Source organism: Bufo bufo, chromosome 1 (assembly GCF_905171765.1).
Source record: "Bufo bufo chromosome 1, aBufBuf1.1, whole genome shotgun sequence".
NCBI lineage: Eukaryota > Metazoa > Chordata > Amphibia > Anura > Bufonidae > Bufo > Bufo bufo.
Genome location: NC_053389.1, coordinates 383,297,864 through 383,312,923, shown reverse-complemented (window position 1 = coordinate 383,312,923; position 15,060 = coordinate 383,297,864). Strand labels below are relative to the sequence as shown.

General features: G+C 45.3%; 1 protein-coding gene across 1 annotated transcript in view; it reads right to left on the bottom strand.

The window, feature by feature from the left end:
- Positions 1-12,769, bottom strand: part of DDX41 (DEAD-box helicase 41) — a 72,565-nt gene extending 59,796 nt beyond the window's left edge. The window contains exons 1-3 of the mRNA XM_040405458.1: positions 12,625-12,769; positions 9,442-9,540; positions 6,544-6,703 (exon numbers count right to left, since the gene is read on the bottom strand). Of these exons, the coding sequence (XP_040261392.1) occupies positions 6,544-6,703; positions 9,442-9,540; positions 12,625-12,693 (328 nt within the window). The 5' untranslated portion in view covers positions 12,694-12,769. The remainder of the gene's footprint in view (positions 1-6,543; positions 6,704-9,441; positions 9,541-12,624) is intronic.
- Between the last annotated feature and the right edge of the window lie 2,291 nt (positions 12,770-15,060).

Sequence of the window (15,060 nt, the reverse complement as noted above, 5' to 3'; positions counted from 1 at the left end):
TACATCCAGAACTAAATAGGATATAGGACAGGCATGCTCAACCTACGGCCCTCCAGATGTTGTAAAACTACAACTCCCACAATGCCCTGCTGTAGGCTGATAGCTGTAGGCTGTTCGGGCATGCTGGGAGTTGTAGTTTTGCAACAGCTGGAGGGCTACAGGTTGAGCATGCCTGATATAGGAGAAAGAAAGCACACAAACAAGGACTGGGCCTCTACCTACCCCATAGTCCAACCAAGAAGAGAGGCTAATCCGGACACTGTATCCTAAATTTCTCCCAGTTATCCCATATATTGTTAAACTTCATTACACATTTTCTTTTAACATACACACCTTTCTCTAAGCGTATTATATCTGACATTCTATTGAGGAATTCTCCCCTAGTCGGAGATTGAGGTCTAAGCCAGAATATGGCTATTAGTTTACTGCCAGACGGTGATGACGATTTTTGATGTCTAATATCCCGACCACACATGCTTTCGGTCCAGGCGGAACCGTGATATTAAATGCGTCTTTTATTAGGGCCAGAACTGCGGACCAAAAGTTCTGATAAGAAACTCAAGAAATTGATAGAAGGTCGTGTGCGGGAGACCAAATTCAGTTCTCAACTGTTCAAAGGACTTAAAAACATCGGCACTCTGTAGTTGACATAAATATCTCACTCCTTTGCGCTCCCAGGGTGAAAAGCCATCTAACTGGAATAGTTCAAGAAGGTGCGGATTTCTCCAGATAGGGGAAAACTGCGTAAATCCTTTTACTGATAACAGCGCCCGGCATTTCTGCCAAACCTTGTGCATCATAAAAAGTGTGGGATGCCCCGACAGCTTACCAACAATTCCACAAATTTTTAATAAAGCCACCGGAGAACTGTGCCCAATAATGTGTGCCACTAATCTGGCTGAGGCAACGTCTCCAGGAGTCCTCCCCCATCCCCGAGATGTAGTAAAGCCATGCATTCGGTACTGATAGCCCTCCCTCCTCTTTCCCTCTCTGCAGAGTGTTTAGTCTAATCCGCGCTTTTTTATGTCGCCAAATCAAATCCCTGAATAGCCTATCAATTTTTATGAATATTCTGCGAGGAATCCATACCGGGGAATTATGCAATATATACATGAGTTTGGGCATGAGAATCATTTTAAGAAGGTTACACCTCCCAATTTCAGATAGCGGCAACTTGCACCAAGCCTTAATTTTATCCAACATTATGATTAAGAGCGGCTCTATATTAAGTTTAATATAACGGTTAGGATTTGCTGTAACCATTATCCCCAGATATTTGACCTGATGCGCAATTTGCAATGGACAAGATTTTGGGATAAGAGTTATAGCAGATTCATCTAACGGTAGGAGAGTGGACTTATCCCAGTTGATACGGAGACCAGACCTATCACCAAACTCCCGTATAAATGTCATAACAGGACCTAAAGACTGTTCCACATTACCCAAATAGATTAACATGTCATCAGCGTAAAGGGACACCCACTCCTCCCAAGTCCCACAGGGAAATCCTACAATCTTATCAGATGAACGCAACAAACAGGCAAGTGGCTCAATTGCAATAGCAAACAAAAGGGGGGATAATGGGCATCCCCGACGGGTTCCTCTTCCCAATCTGAATGACTCCGATGTTCCCCCATTCGCCCGTATCCTAGCCGTGGGGCCATTGTATAACAACTGAACCCAGGAGATAAAGGTCTTCCCAAACCCCATGACTCGCAACACCTCCCAAAGATAACTCCATTCAACGCTATCAAAGGCCTTAGCCGCATCCAATGAAAGGATGGCTCGACCTCTGGCAGACTCAGCTCTTCTCTGAGTATTAAGAAAAAGTCATCTAAGATTAACCGAAGTAGACTTGTCAGGCATGAAACCCGCCTGATCACTATGAATAATAGTGGAAATGACGGACTGTAGACCGTTCGCTAAAACTTTTGCCAGAATCTTAATATCAGAGGTTAACAATGAAATTGGTCTGTACGAGTCAGGGGATCTGGGATCCTTACCAGGTTTGGGCAGGACCATTACAATAGCCTCTTTCATAGAAGCAGGAAGGTTTCCTGATTGAAGAGAATCATTAAAAACTGACATTAAGTGGGGCATTAGGACACTACTATACTTTTAAAAAAATTTGATTGGTAGTCCATCTATCCCGGAGCTTTCTCATTGGGAAATGATTGTAAGGCCAATTCCATCTCCTTGAGTGTTAAAGGTCCTTCTAACCCTGCTGCACTTGTCGCTGATAGTCTCGGAATCTCAATCTCTGTAAGATAATTAGCTATAATTAGTAGAATCCACCATTAATTTAGTCCTATACAGGGATTCATAATAGGTCTGGAAGACTGACAGAATCTCCTCATCCGCCGTGGCAAGAGAACCATCTACCCTCTGGATAGACAAGATTTTGGATGGTCCCTCCTGGGCTCTAATAACCCTAGCCAGTAGCTTACCAGAACTTTCCCCCGCCTCAAAATATTTTTGTTTTACAAAAAACCTGCGGTTGTCCGCCGTTTGCAATAAATGCTGCTTCAACCCCGCCTGAGCTACTATAAGGGAGTCCTCACTTGCCCTATCAGGTGTATTTACAAACCTTTCCTCCACCTCCACCACTAAAGCTTGCAGCTTTTTCTGGGCTTCACGAGATTTAGTTTTATGTCTGCTAGTCTTCTGAATATAAAGGCCTCTGGCATATGCTTTGCAAGTATCCCACACCAAGCCCATACTTTCCGACCCAAAATTTTGCGCAAAGAACTCTTTGAATTCCTCCACCATGCCATTCTCCCCATCTACCAGTTGTAGCCAAAAGGGGTTAAGTTTCCATGTCCCGATCCCAGGGGGACGTCTAGTGCCCGGATGTAATTCTATTAAAAAAAATTATAAAAAAATAATAATAAAAATGAATAAAATAAAAAAAAAAAATTAAAAATTAAAAAAAATCGGGGAATGGTCGGAGAGACTTCTAGGTAAGTATTTGATTTCTGCCACCAGCGACAGCACGTCAGGTGAACCTACAGCTAAATCAATCCGTGACAGCGAATGGTGAGAACTAGAGAAACATGAAAACTGACGCACATTCGGGTTCCTCCCCCGCCAAATGTCATGCAAGTCCAGTTCCTGCAACACACTGGCAAAGTTAGAGTCCCTATTAGCTCCCGACATCCCTCCCCTATCCAGTGTTACTGAGGGGCACGTATTAAAATCACCTATTATCAGAATAGGGCATTGGGGTAGATCCTCAACATATCTCATAATTTATTTTATTACCTCACTGCTGTAGGGAGGGGGAATGTACACTGCTACTAATATAAAGGACCACTGATAACAGGTACAGGGGAGACAACATACCGTTCATTATAGTCTATGCGAGACGAATGACATATAAATGGCAAAGATTTATGCACTAGAACACTTACACCCCTAGAATGAGAAGAGAATATGGAGTGAAATGCGTGACCAATCCACGGCCTTTGTAGGACCGAAGTAATGTTGGTAGATAGATGAGTCTCTGACAGACAAAATATAGCAGGATGAAAGTGTTGCAGTGTCATAAACATCGCAGTACGTGTATTTGAATCACCTTAACCCCTAACATTCCACCCTATTATCTTAAGACTATTCGCCATAGAACCACATAGTATATTTACCATCCACGCACACCACAGCCATCATACATGTTACCTCTTTACTCCTTATACACAGCAGAAGTACTCGGACCCCGCTCCATCGCTCAGCCCACCCATTCCCAAAAACTAACCCCAAAACAGCTAGCGGCAAGGATAGGATCCCTACCCTGAAAAATCCCACAAACAGGGCGAAAAAAATTCCCTACGGTCGGCCATATATATGGCGGAATAGCTGCCACAGGAAAACCCGTGGAGGAATGTAAACATAAATCGGGTTACCTATGCTGACCTGCCCACATGTAAGTGAATTTGCAGCATGCTGAATATAATCAAAGTGCATAAACATAGTTAAACATTTTCAGGTGATACCCGCAACTAGTCACCGGAGTAACATAAGGGTCTACGGACCCTACATATAAAACTCAGATAATATAAACAGAAGGTCATAAGAACAGTAGACAGTAATAAGGAACGACCAATACGCAAAGCATCAATATGCAGAACATATCAAACATGTCCATGAACATATCTGTCATATCTCACGTGCTCCAACTCTAGAATAGACAGGACACTCATCCCACAGATGCTGAATTCTTCAACAAAGACTCATTGGTGTCAATCCACTGCGCCGCCTCCAGGGGGGTGTCAAAGAAGCAAATTTCTCCATGCGCCACTACGCGGAGCTTGGCCGGATACAGCATGGAGTACGGAATTTGTAGATTCCGAAGGCGTCTTTTCACATCCAGGAACTTGACTCTTCCGTTGGACCTCTGCAGAGAAGTCTGGATAAATCGCAAATTTTGCTTCCATTAATCAATAGCCCCGGATGATCTCTTGCTTTCTTAAGTATATTGTCCCTGTCCCTGAAGTGTAGAAGCTTCATTAGAACTGGACGTGGTGGGGCCCCTGGTGGCGGAGCGCGAAACGGCACTCTGTGCGCCCTTTCAATAGCAAACATCCTGGATAACAAGTCCTTGCCAAATTTAAGTGTAATCCAATCTTCAAAAAAGGATACTGGATCAGGACCTTCAGCTTTCTCGGGGACCCCCACCAACCTGAGATTGTTCCTCCTTGAACGATTCTCTAGATCGCCTGCTTTTGACATCAACAGGGTTACATTGTGAATAACCCTGCCCAGATCTCTTTTAACAGGGGGCAGTTGGTCCTCTACTGTGCTCACTCTGGCTTCAACCTCAGTCATCCTATCAGTGACTTTTTTAAGGTCTTGACGGAGAAAGGATACACTTTCTTGCAGGCTTCCCATGTTAGTGGTAAGAAGAGTAAGCGAGCTGTTGCTTTGCTGGGCTGCCTTAAAAATATCTTTAGACGTAGGCTCACCAGTATTTTCATCAGGCTGTCCAATCTGTGTGTGCCGAGTACATAAAGATGCAGGGCCACTAGGTGGAGCTAGTGGGACAGAAGCTGAAGCTCCAGCCATCTCCCCCGCCTGTAATTGCTCATATTCAGGCCCCAATGTCGGCGATGCCGAGGCTTTCTGCCTCACAGCTGTCTCTCCCGATGCGGCAATGGGTGGTGCAGGCGCCTCAGATGGAGGTATGTTTGCGGTTGAGCGGGCGTATTTACCCAGGCGAGCCGCCAGGTCTGCGGCCCGCACCTCCGATGCAGCGCCATCTTGTTTGACAGGCGTGGACGTGCCGGCCTCTCTCAGCTCCCTCTCTCCTTCTTGCCTGTACGGGTCATGGCTCTCTGTATAGGGTCCGCACACTCTCCGGTGCCCCACAGTGAAATTTAGAGCAGCGGCGCTTGCTGCAGAAGCAGGATTTTTCAGGATGGCAGACGGCAGGTCAGGAGCTCCCCTCAGGTACGTCCGCTTACATGCCCGACCAGGCCACGCCCCCCAGATGGGTCTCATCAAGTGACATTTATAATGTAGAGAAAGTTAATATAAATCACTTGCTAATGTACTTTTATTGTCCATATTGCTTCCCTTGCTGGCTTGATTCATTTTCCACCACATTATACACTTCTCGTTTCAATGGATACAACCACCTTATAATCAAGCAGCGATGGCCGTTATTGCACACTATAAGATAAAGCGCCGGCCTCTCTGGTGAACTCATAGACTGGAGCTTTTTCCTAAAGTGTGCAAGATCCTGGCCACCACTGATGGATTGCAGGGTGGTCTGTAACCATGGAAACAAGAAGTGTATAATGTGATGGAAAAATGAATCCAGCCAGCAAAGGAAGCAATATGGAGAATCACAATACATTAGTAAGTGGCTTGTATTAACTTTCTCTACATAATAAATGCCATTTGCTAAAGTGAGACAACCCCTTTAAGGCCCAAGCGTTTTTTACTCTCAGACTTCCCAGACCATACTATTTGTTTTTCTGTTCACACAGAAGTATGAGGGCTTGTTTTTTGAGGGACAAATTGCACTTTCTAATGGCACCATTTTATATTGCATAAGATATAGTGGAAAGCTGGAAAATTCCAAATGGGATGAAAATGCATGAAAGTAAAAGTGCTATTCCTCCATAGTTTTATGCGTTTAGTTTTTACTGCATTCCCTCTGCGAATGAGTGTGTTCCAGCAGAGAACAGCCTTTTGGAAGTCTCCAGACCCGGCACTACCAGATGCAATCGGAATGCTCGTCAGCCCCATTAAGTATAATAATGCATACCTGGCACTCTCCTCGAGCTCTTCTTCCAAATACATTTCTATAAAATGGTCACCAGCTTTGTAGGCGTCCCAATGCACACTGTGCTTTGGTTGTCTACTCTTGGATGGATTAGAAACTAGTAGCCATTTTACAAAAAAAAGAGGGAATTGGGATTCAGAGAAACTGCACTAGAAAAGATTAAAGATAACTATAAATTTATAGTGACATTTGTATGGTGATCCACACGGTGGCTTTAAGCCAACAAACTACTTGCAGGCAATGGTGAAGGTACTACATACCTTCTGCTTTCTCCTTTAAGTGCTGATGCTGATCCAAAAGACTGACATTAGATCGGGGTCCCAAAGGGATGTCATCTTCATCCCCACGCTGCTCACTGCCACTGTCCTTCTGCTCTTCTTCTATGACTCCTTTCTTACGCATCTGCAAACGCTTCTGAAGCTGTGAGTAAAATAAGAAAAATGGCTTTAACGGGCCATTCAAATGATAAGGTCCATTTTGTGGACTGGAAACCACAGATCCGCAAAACAGACACCAGCCGTGTGCATCCCGCATTTTCCCCTTACGCAGGTCCCGCACTATGTTACAAATGCCTATTCTTGTCTGCAGAAAAAAAAAAAACAAGAATAGGACATGTTCTTTTTTTTGTGGGGCCATAGAAAGACATATGGATACAGACAGTACATGGTGTGCTGTCCTCGTTTTTTGCGGCACCACTGAAATGAATGGATCCATGTGCGATCCGCAAAAAATGCAGACCGGCTGTGAAAATACATTGTGTGAATGCAACTTAGAGGGGACTTGTATTCTATCAATATACAAATAGAGCAGAAACCAGGAGAATTGCTTGCAGTAAAAATATACAGTGCCTTGAAAAAGTATTCATACGCCTAAAACTTTTTCACCTTTTTTCACGTTACACCCACGAAATTAAATTTATTTTATTGGGATTTTATGTGATATGTATGTGTGAAGTGAAATAAAAATGATATATGGTTTTCAAAATTTTTACTATATCTGGCAAATGTCGTGTGCATTTATATTTAGCCCCAGAGTCAATACTTCGTAGGACCACGTTTCGCTGAAATTACAGCTGCAAGTCTTTGGGGTGTGTCTCTACCAGCTTTGCACATCTAGAGGCTGAAATTTTTGCCCATTCTTCTTTGCAAAATAGCTCAAGTTCAGTCATATTGGATGGAGAGCGTCTGTAAACAGCAATTTCAAGTCTTGCCACAGATTCTCAATGGGATTTAGGTCTGGTTTGACTATGCTTTGATCTAAACCATTTCATTGTAGTTATGGCTGTATGTTTAGGGTTGTTGTCCTGCTGGATGGTGAACTCCACCCCAGTCTCAAGTCTTTTTCAGCCTATAACAGGTTTTCCTCCAGGATTGCCATGTATGTAGCTCCATCCATCTTCCCATCAACTCTGATCAGCTTACCTGTACTTGCCGAAGAAAAGCATCCTTACCGCATGATGCTGCTGCCACCATGTTTCACTGTGGGTTGGTGTGTTCAGGGTGATGGCAGTGTTAGTTTTCCCCAACACATAGAGTTTTGCATTTAGGCCAAAAAGTTCCACTTTGGTCTCATCTGTCCAGGGCACCTCATTCCACATGTTTGCTGTGTTCCCTACATGGCTTGTGGCAAACTGCAGGACTTCTTAAAGCTTGCTTTCAAAAATGTCTTTCTTCTTGCCACTCTTCCATAAAGGCTAATTTTGTGGAGTACACGACTAATAGTTGTCCTGTGGACAGATTCTCCCACCTGAGTTGTGGTTCTCTGCAACTTCTCCAGAGTGACCATGGGCCTCTTGGCTTCTTCTCTAATTGCAGTTGTGCCATACTCCTTCCATTTTCGGATGATGGATTGAATAAAGCTATGTGAGATGTTCAGAGCTTGGGTTTTGTTTTGTTCTTTATAACCTAACCCTGCTTTAATCTTCTCCACAAGTTTATCCCTGACCTGTCTTGTGTGTTCCTTTTCATGATGCGTTTTGATCACTAATTTTCTCTAACAAATCTCTGAGGCGTTCACAGAACATCTGTAGTTATACTGAGAATAAACTGCACACAGGTGTACTCTATTTACTAATTAGGTGATTTCTGAAGGTGATTCGTCACTCTGGATTTTATTTAGGGGTATCAGAGTACAGGGGGCTCAATACAAATACATAAAGCACTTTCAGATTTTTATTTATTAAAAACATTTTGAAACTCGTGTATCATTTCCTTTTCACTTCACACATACTTGCTACTTTGTGTTGGTCTACCACATAAAACCCCAATAAAATACATTTAAAGGGGTTGTCCGGGTTCAGAGCTGAACCCGGACATACTCATAATTTCACCCAGGCAGCCCCCCTGATGTTAGCATTGGAGCATTTCATGTTCCGATGCGCTCCCTTGCTCTGCGCTGGATTACGCAGGGCAAGGGCTCTTTTATTTACAAAAGCACACTGCCGGGCCGGGGGCTTCTGTCCAGCAGTGTGTTCGGTGACGTCACCGGCTCTGATGGGTGGGCTTTAGCGCTGCCCTAGCCGTTTTACAGGGTTAACGGAACTCCAGAAAATGCCTTTGCTCTGCGCGATTTAGTACAGGGCAAAGGAGAGCATCGGAGCATGCCTGGGTGAAAACGGGGATATGTCCGGGTTCAGCTCTGAACCAGGACAACCCCTTTAAGTTTGTGGGTGTAACATGAAAAAATGTGGGAAAAGTTCAAGGGGTATGAATACATTTTCAAGGCGCTGTATATTGAACTGTTACCAACACTGTTAGGCTACTTTCACACCAGCGTTTTCCCTTTCGGCTATCGAGATCCGTGATAGGGTCTCAATAGCGGAGGAAAACGTTTCAGTTTTGTACTCATTCATTGTCAATGGGGACAAAACTGAACTGACGGATCAGTCATGACCCACAATGTAAGTCAATGGACACGAATCTGTTTTCTCTTTATACGTCCCCCATTGACTTACAATGGTTTTAGAGACGGATCCACCACTGCTATTTTAAAGATATTACAACCGGATCCATTCATAACAGATGTAGATTGTTGTATTATCTTGATGGATCCAGCAAAAACGCTGGAGTGAAAGTAGCCTTATAGGTACATTCCTATGGTGGTACAAAACAGATGGGGGAAGATCACCCAAAAGCAAAGACAAATAAACAGCAAGTTACCAGCTGCTGCCTCCGCTGCTTGAGTGGTACATAGGGCACATAGTCGTCATCTTCTGACAAAGCATTGTCCTCCTCCTCCTCCTCCTCCTCGAGAGCTCTCTGGAATGAGACACAATTTAAATACAATATTATTACAACAAATAAAGGGGCATTTCCACCTTGACATTCATGGCATATCCACAAGATACGATAGATCTGATTTGCCGTTGCTGTGAATGGAGTAGTGGCAGCTCAGGCACGGCTCTCACCATTCATTCCTATAGGAATTCTGAAAATAACAGGGTATGCATGCATGGCCACCTGTCCATTTTCAGAGGTTGGGTGTTGTTGGGGATTTCAACACTTGAAATAGTTGTGGGTCTCAGAGGTGGGATGTGCACCTATGGGACATTTATGGCATTCTGTGGATATCACCTTCATAATTTAACATTTTAGCGACCAAAAATTTTGAATACAGTGCAGAGCTCCACATACCATCTCTTCAAGACAATATTCAAATCCACAATGTCAGTATATTTCTCCCCCAGTTTATTTATGAGGTGATATTGTGCAAAACAGCATTCAAGGTACAAAAATAAGTCATAAAACCTTATATATTCATATTTTATTCAGAGATGCCTGTGTTATCATGCATTTATTGTGCTTCCTGGCCCTTGGGCACTAGGATGGCTATTTTCTCAGTGGCTGGACCCTTTCATATCTGTCTGACGAAGCTGGGCAGTCTAAAATTAAGAGAGGGATGTTTTAGGGTTTGATAGTGAGAAGTCGACATAGGCAGAATTAGGGACACCTAGGGTGTGAGACCCAGCACTGTGTCCCTCTGTCTAAACATTTCTTCTCTTTCTATCATTTACCACTATCCCTATATCGGGTCCCTCTCTTATTGATCACTCTGCAGGAAAATATACGTATGCAGTCTATAGTTGTTTTTAATGCAACAATTTTTAACTTTACGGGCCTATTATTTTAAACGTAAAAAAACAAACAAAACAAAAAAATTCTAACCACCCCCTTTCCCAATTTAAAATATAAAAACATAAACTTAATTGGTAAAATGTTGAAATTGGTCAAATCTAAAAGTATCCTGTACGTTGAGCGGCAGAACAGAAAAAAAACAAAAACGCCTGAATACCCGTTTTTGCCCACCTTGTCTGATAAAAAAATTGTAATAAAAAGTGATCAATTGTACTGACCTGCAGAATAAAGTCGTGTCCTTTTTACTGCACAGTGATCGCCATGAAAATAAAAAACCCAAAAAATTGTCCACATTTTTTTTTTAACCCACAAAAAATTATTTTCTTCATGTTTTTTAATACACGATATGTTAAACTGAATGATGCTATTAAAGGACGCAACTTATCCTACAAAAAACAAGCTATGTGAATGGAAAAATAAAAATGTTGTGGCTCTTGTAAGGTGGGGAAGAAAAAAAAAAATGGAAAATTGGCCAAGTCCTGTATGCTTTCCCCATCCTATAAAGAGGTGAGAATGCTAGCATTTTATGATGGGAGTCCAACCTCAGGAACCCATGCAATCCTGAGCATGAAGAGACAGCAGCATCGCCTTCTCTGCTGGGTGACTGGGTTGACCCTGTGAAGGGAGGACACACAGCCGATGCCACAGCGAGGGTGCAGGGGATCAGACCCTGTGAGGGGAGGAAACACAGCTGATAGTAGGGGTGCACGGGGTCAGACCCTGTGAAGGGAGGACACACAGCTGATGGCACAATGGGGGTGCACAGGGTCAGATCCTGTGAAGGGAGGACACACAGCCAATGCCACAGTGAGGGTGCAGGGGGTCAGACCCTGTGAAGGGAGGACACACAGGGGATGGCACAGAGGGGGTGCAGGGGATCAGACCCTGTGAAGGGAGGACACTCAGCTGATGGCACAGTAGGGGTGCACAGGATCAGACCCTGTGAAGAGAGGACACACAGGTGATGGCACAGTGGGGGTGCACGGGGTCAGATCCTGTGAAGGGAGGACATACAGGTGATGGCACAGTGAGGGTGCACGGGGTCAGACCCTGTGAAGGGAGGACACACAGCTGATGGCACAGTAGGGGTGCACGAGGTCAGATCCTGTGAAGGGAGGACACAAGTGATGGCACAGTGGGGGTGCAGGGGGTCAGACCCTGTGAAGGGGGGACACACAGGTGATGCTGGCACAGTGGGGGTGCAGGGGGTCAGACCCTGTGAAGGGGGGACACACAGGTGATTCTGGCACAGTGGGGGTACAGGGGGTCAGACCCTGTGAAGGGAGGACACACAGGTGATGGCACAGTGGGGGTGCAGGGGGTCAGACCCTGTGAAGGGGGGACACACAAGTGATGCTGGCACAGTGGGGGTCCAGGTGGTCAGACCCTGTGAAGGGAGGACACACAGGTGATGGCGCAGAGGGTCAGACCCTGTGAAGGGAGGACACACAGGTGATGGCACAGTGGTGGTGCAGAGGGTCAGACCCTGTGAAGGGAGGACACACAGGTGATGGCACAGTAGGGGTGCACAGGGTCAGACCCTGTGAAGGGAGGACACACAGGTGATGGCACAGTAGGGGTGCACAGGGTCAGACCCTGTGAAGGGAGGACACACAGGTGATGGCACAGTAGGGGTGCACAGGGTCAGACCCTGTGAAGGGAGGACACACAGGTGATGGCACAGTAGGGGTGCACGGGGTCAGACCCTGTGAAGGGAGGACACACAGGTGATGGCACAGTGGGGGTGCAGGGGGTCAGACTCTGTGAAGGGAGGACACACAGGTGATGGCACAGTGGTGGTGCAGGGGGTCAGACCCTGTGAAGGGAGGACACACAGGTGATGGCACAGTGGTGGTGCAGGGGGTCAGACCCTGTGAAGGGAGGACACACAGGTGATGGCACAGTGGGGGTGCAGGGGGTCAGACCCTGTGAAGGGAGGACACAGGTGGGGGTGCAGGGGGTCAGACCCTGTGAAGGGAGAACACACGGGTAATGCGGGCACAGTGGGGGTGCACGGGGTCAGACCCCCCACCGATCACAGGGATTGTACTGGAATTAATAGCAATAAACATACAGTTTCTTATTGATGAGGTACAGACTGGTTCCTGTAATTATACACGTGTTGGTCAAGACTCAGAGGAAATTAGTGGTATAAGCCCCACCATGCCGGCAACAACCAGAGATAAGGGGGAGTCCCCGGTCACTTACCTTCCTGTCGCTGCCGCTTTCCATAGCTCCGAACGCCCCACTTTCCACAAGTCTTCCGGAGGTAAACATTAACAATCCTGAACACAAGCTCGTTGTCTATAGGCCCGGAGAAAACGATGACGTTCTAGGCATGCGACGAACTGATCTGGTGACGTCACTGGTAGCGTCCTCAGCGATACGCCAAGCTTCGCTGGTGACGTCACTGGCAGCGTCGCACAGTTGTTACCACGCTGTTTGACTTACTAGAGATGTGAATGAAATGTAAGGTGTTGTAAGGGCATGTACAAGATGGCCGGGTACACACAGCCACTACTGCAGGCTGACCAGTATTTCCAGTGGCTTATGTTTACTAGTGCACTCTATGGGGGGTCATTTACTAAGAGCTGATACCAGTATTTGGAGGGGGATCAAGACCCTGTTTTGCGGCTTTTTAACACCCCTGAGACACTATTTTACACTGTGTAAAGAGAGGCTGAGCACTCTCCCAATGGACCACACAAAGACTATTCAAAAATTATTAGATTTATTACACCAATATATAGATCTAAAAATTAAAGCAAAATTACAATATAACAAAATACACAATAAAAATGCACATTAAAAAATATAATATTAAAATTGTTCAGATAAAAAGCATAAATGTTTGAATTGTGGTGGCATACAAAAGAATAATACACTGCTCAAAAAAATAAAGGGAACACTTAAACAACGCAATGTAACTCCAAGTCAATCACACTTCTGTGAAATCAAACTGTCCACTTAGGAAGCAACACTGAGTGACAATCAATTTCACATGCTGTTGTGCAAATGGGATAGACAACAGGGGGAAATTATAGGCAATTAGCAAGACACCCCCAATAAAGGAGTGGTTCTGCAGGTGGTTACCACAGACCACTTCTCAGTTCCTATGCTTCCTGCCTGATGTTTTGGTCACTTTTGAATGCTGCCGGTGCTTTCACTCTAGTGGTAGCATGAGACGGAGTCTAAAACCCACACAAGTGGCTCAGGTAGTGCAGCTTATCCAGGATGGCACATAAATGCGAGCTGTGGCAAGAAGGTTTGCTGTGTCTGTCAGCGTAGTGTCCAGAGCATGGGGGCGCTACCAGGAGACAGGCCAGTACATCAGGAGACGTGGAGGAGGCCGTAGGAGGGCAACAACACAGCAGCAGGACCGCTACCTCCGGCTTTGTGCAAGGAGGAACAGGAGGAGCACTGCCAGAGCCCTGCAAAATAACCTCCAGCAGGCCACATATGTGCATGTGTCTGCTCAAACGGTCAGAAACAGACTCCATGAAAGTGATATGAGGGCCCGACGTCCACAGGTGGGGGTTGTGCTTACAGCACAACACCGTGCAGGACGTTTGGCATTTGCCAGAAAACACCAAGATTGGCAAATTCGCCACTGGCGCCCTGTGCTCTTCACAGATGAAAGCAGGTTCACACTGAGCACATGTGACAGACGTGACAGAGTCTGGAGACGCCGTGGAGAACGTTCTGCTGCCTGCAACATCCTCCAGCATGACCGGTTTGGCATTGGGTCAGTAATGGTGTGGGGTGGCATTTCTTTGGAGGGCCGCACAGCCCTCCATGTGCTCGTCAGAGGTAGCCTGACTGCCATTAGGTACCGAGATGAGATCCTCAGACCCCTTGTGAGACCATATGCTGGTGCGGTTGGCCCTGGGTTCCTCCTAATGCAAGACAATGCTAGACCTCATGTGGCTGGAGTGTGTCAGCAGTTCCTGCAAGACGAAGGCATTGATGCTATGGACTGGCCCGCCCGTTCCCCAGACCTGAATCCAATTGAGCACATCTGGGACATCATGTCTCGCTCTATCCACCAACGTCACGTTGCACCACAGACTGTCCAGGAGTTGGCAGATGCTTTAGTCCAGGTCTGGGAGGAGATCCCTCAGGAGACCGTCCGCCACCTCATCAGGAGCATGCACAGGCGTTGTAGGGAGGTCATACAGGCACGTGGAGGCCACACACACTACTGAGCCTCATTTTGACTTGTTTTAAGGACATAACATCAAAGTTGGATCAGCCTGTAGTGTGTTTTTCCACTTTAATTTTGAGGGTGACTCCAAATCCAGACCTCCATGGGTTAAAAAATTTGATTTCCTTTTTTTTTTTTTGTGTGATTGTGTTGTCAGCACATTCAACTATGTAAAGAACAAAGTATTTCAGAAGAATATTTAATTAATTCAGATCTAGGATGTCTTATTTTTGCGTTCCCTTTATTTTTTTGAGCAGTGTATATGCAACTTGGATAAAAGGGATATGTCCTGATTGGAAGGAAAAAAGAGAATCGATGGCAATTCGATATTGGATTATTCAACACTGTGAAAATAAGTTTTCGACTGTGTGAAGATAAATATTCGAATAAATATGAAAATAAATTTTCGAATGAATGTCCAGACTGGAATTCGATATAAA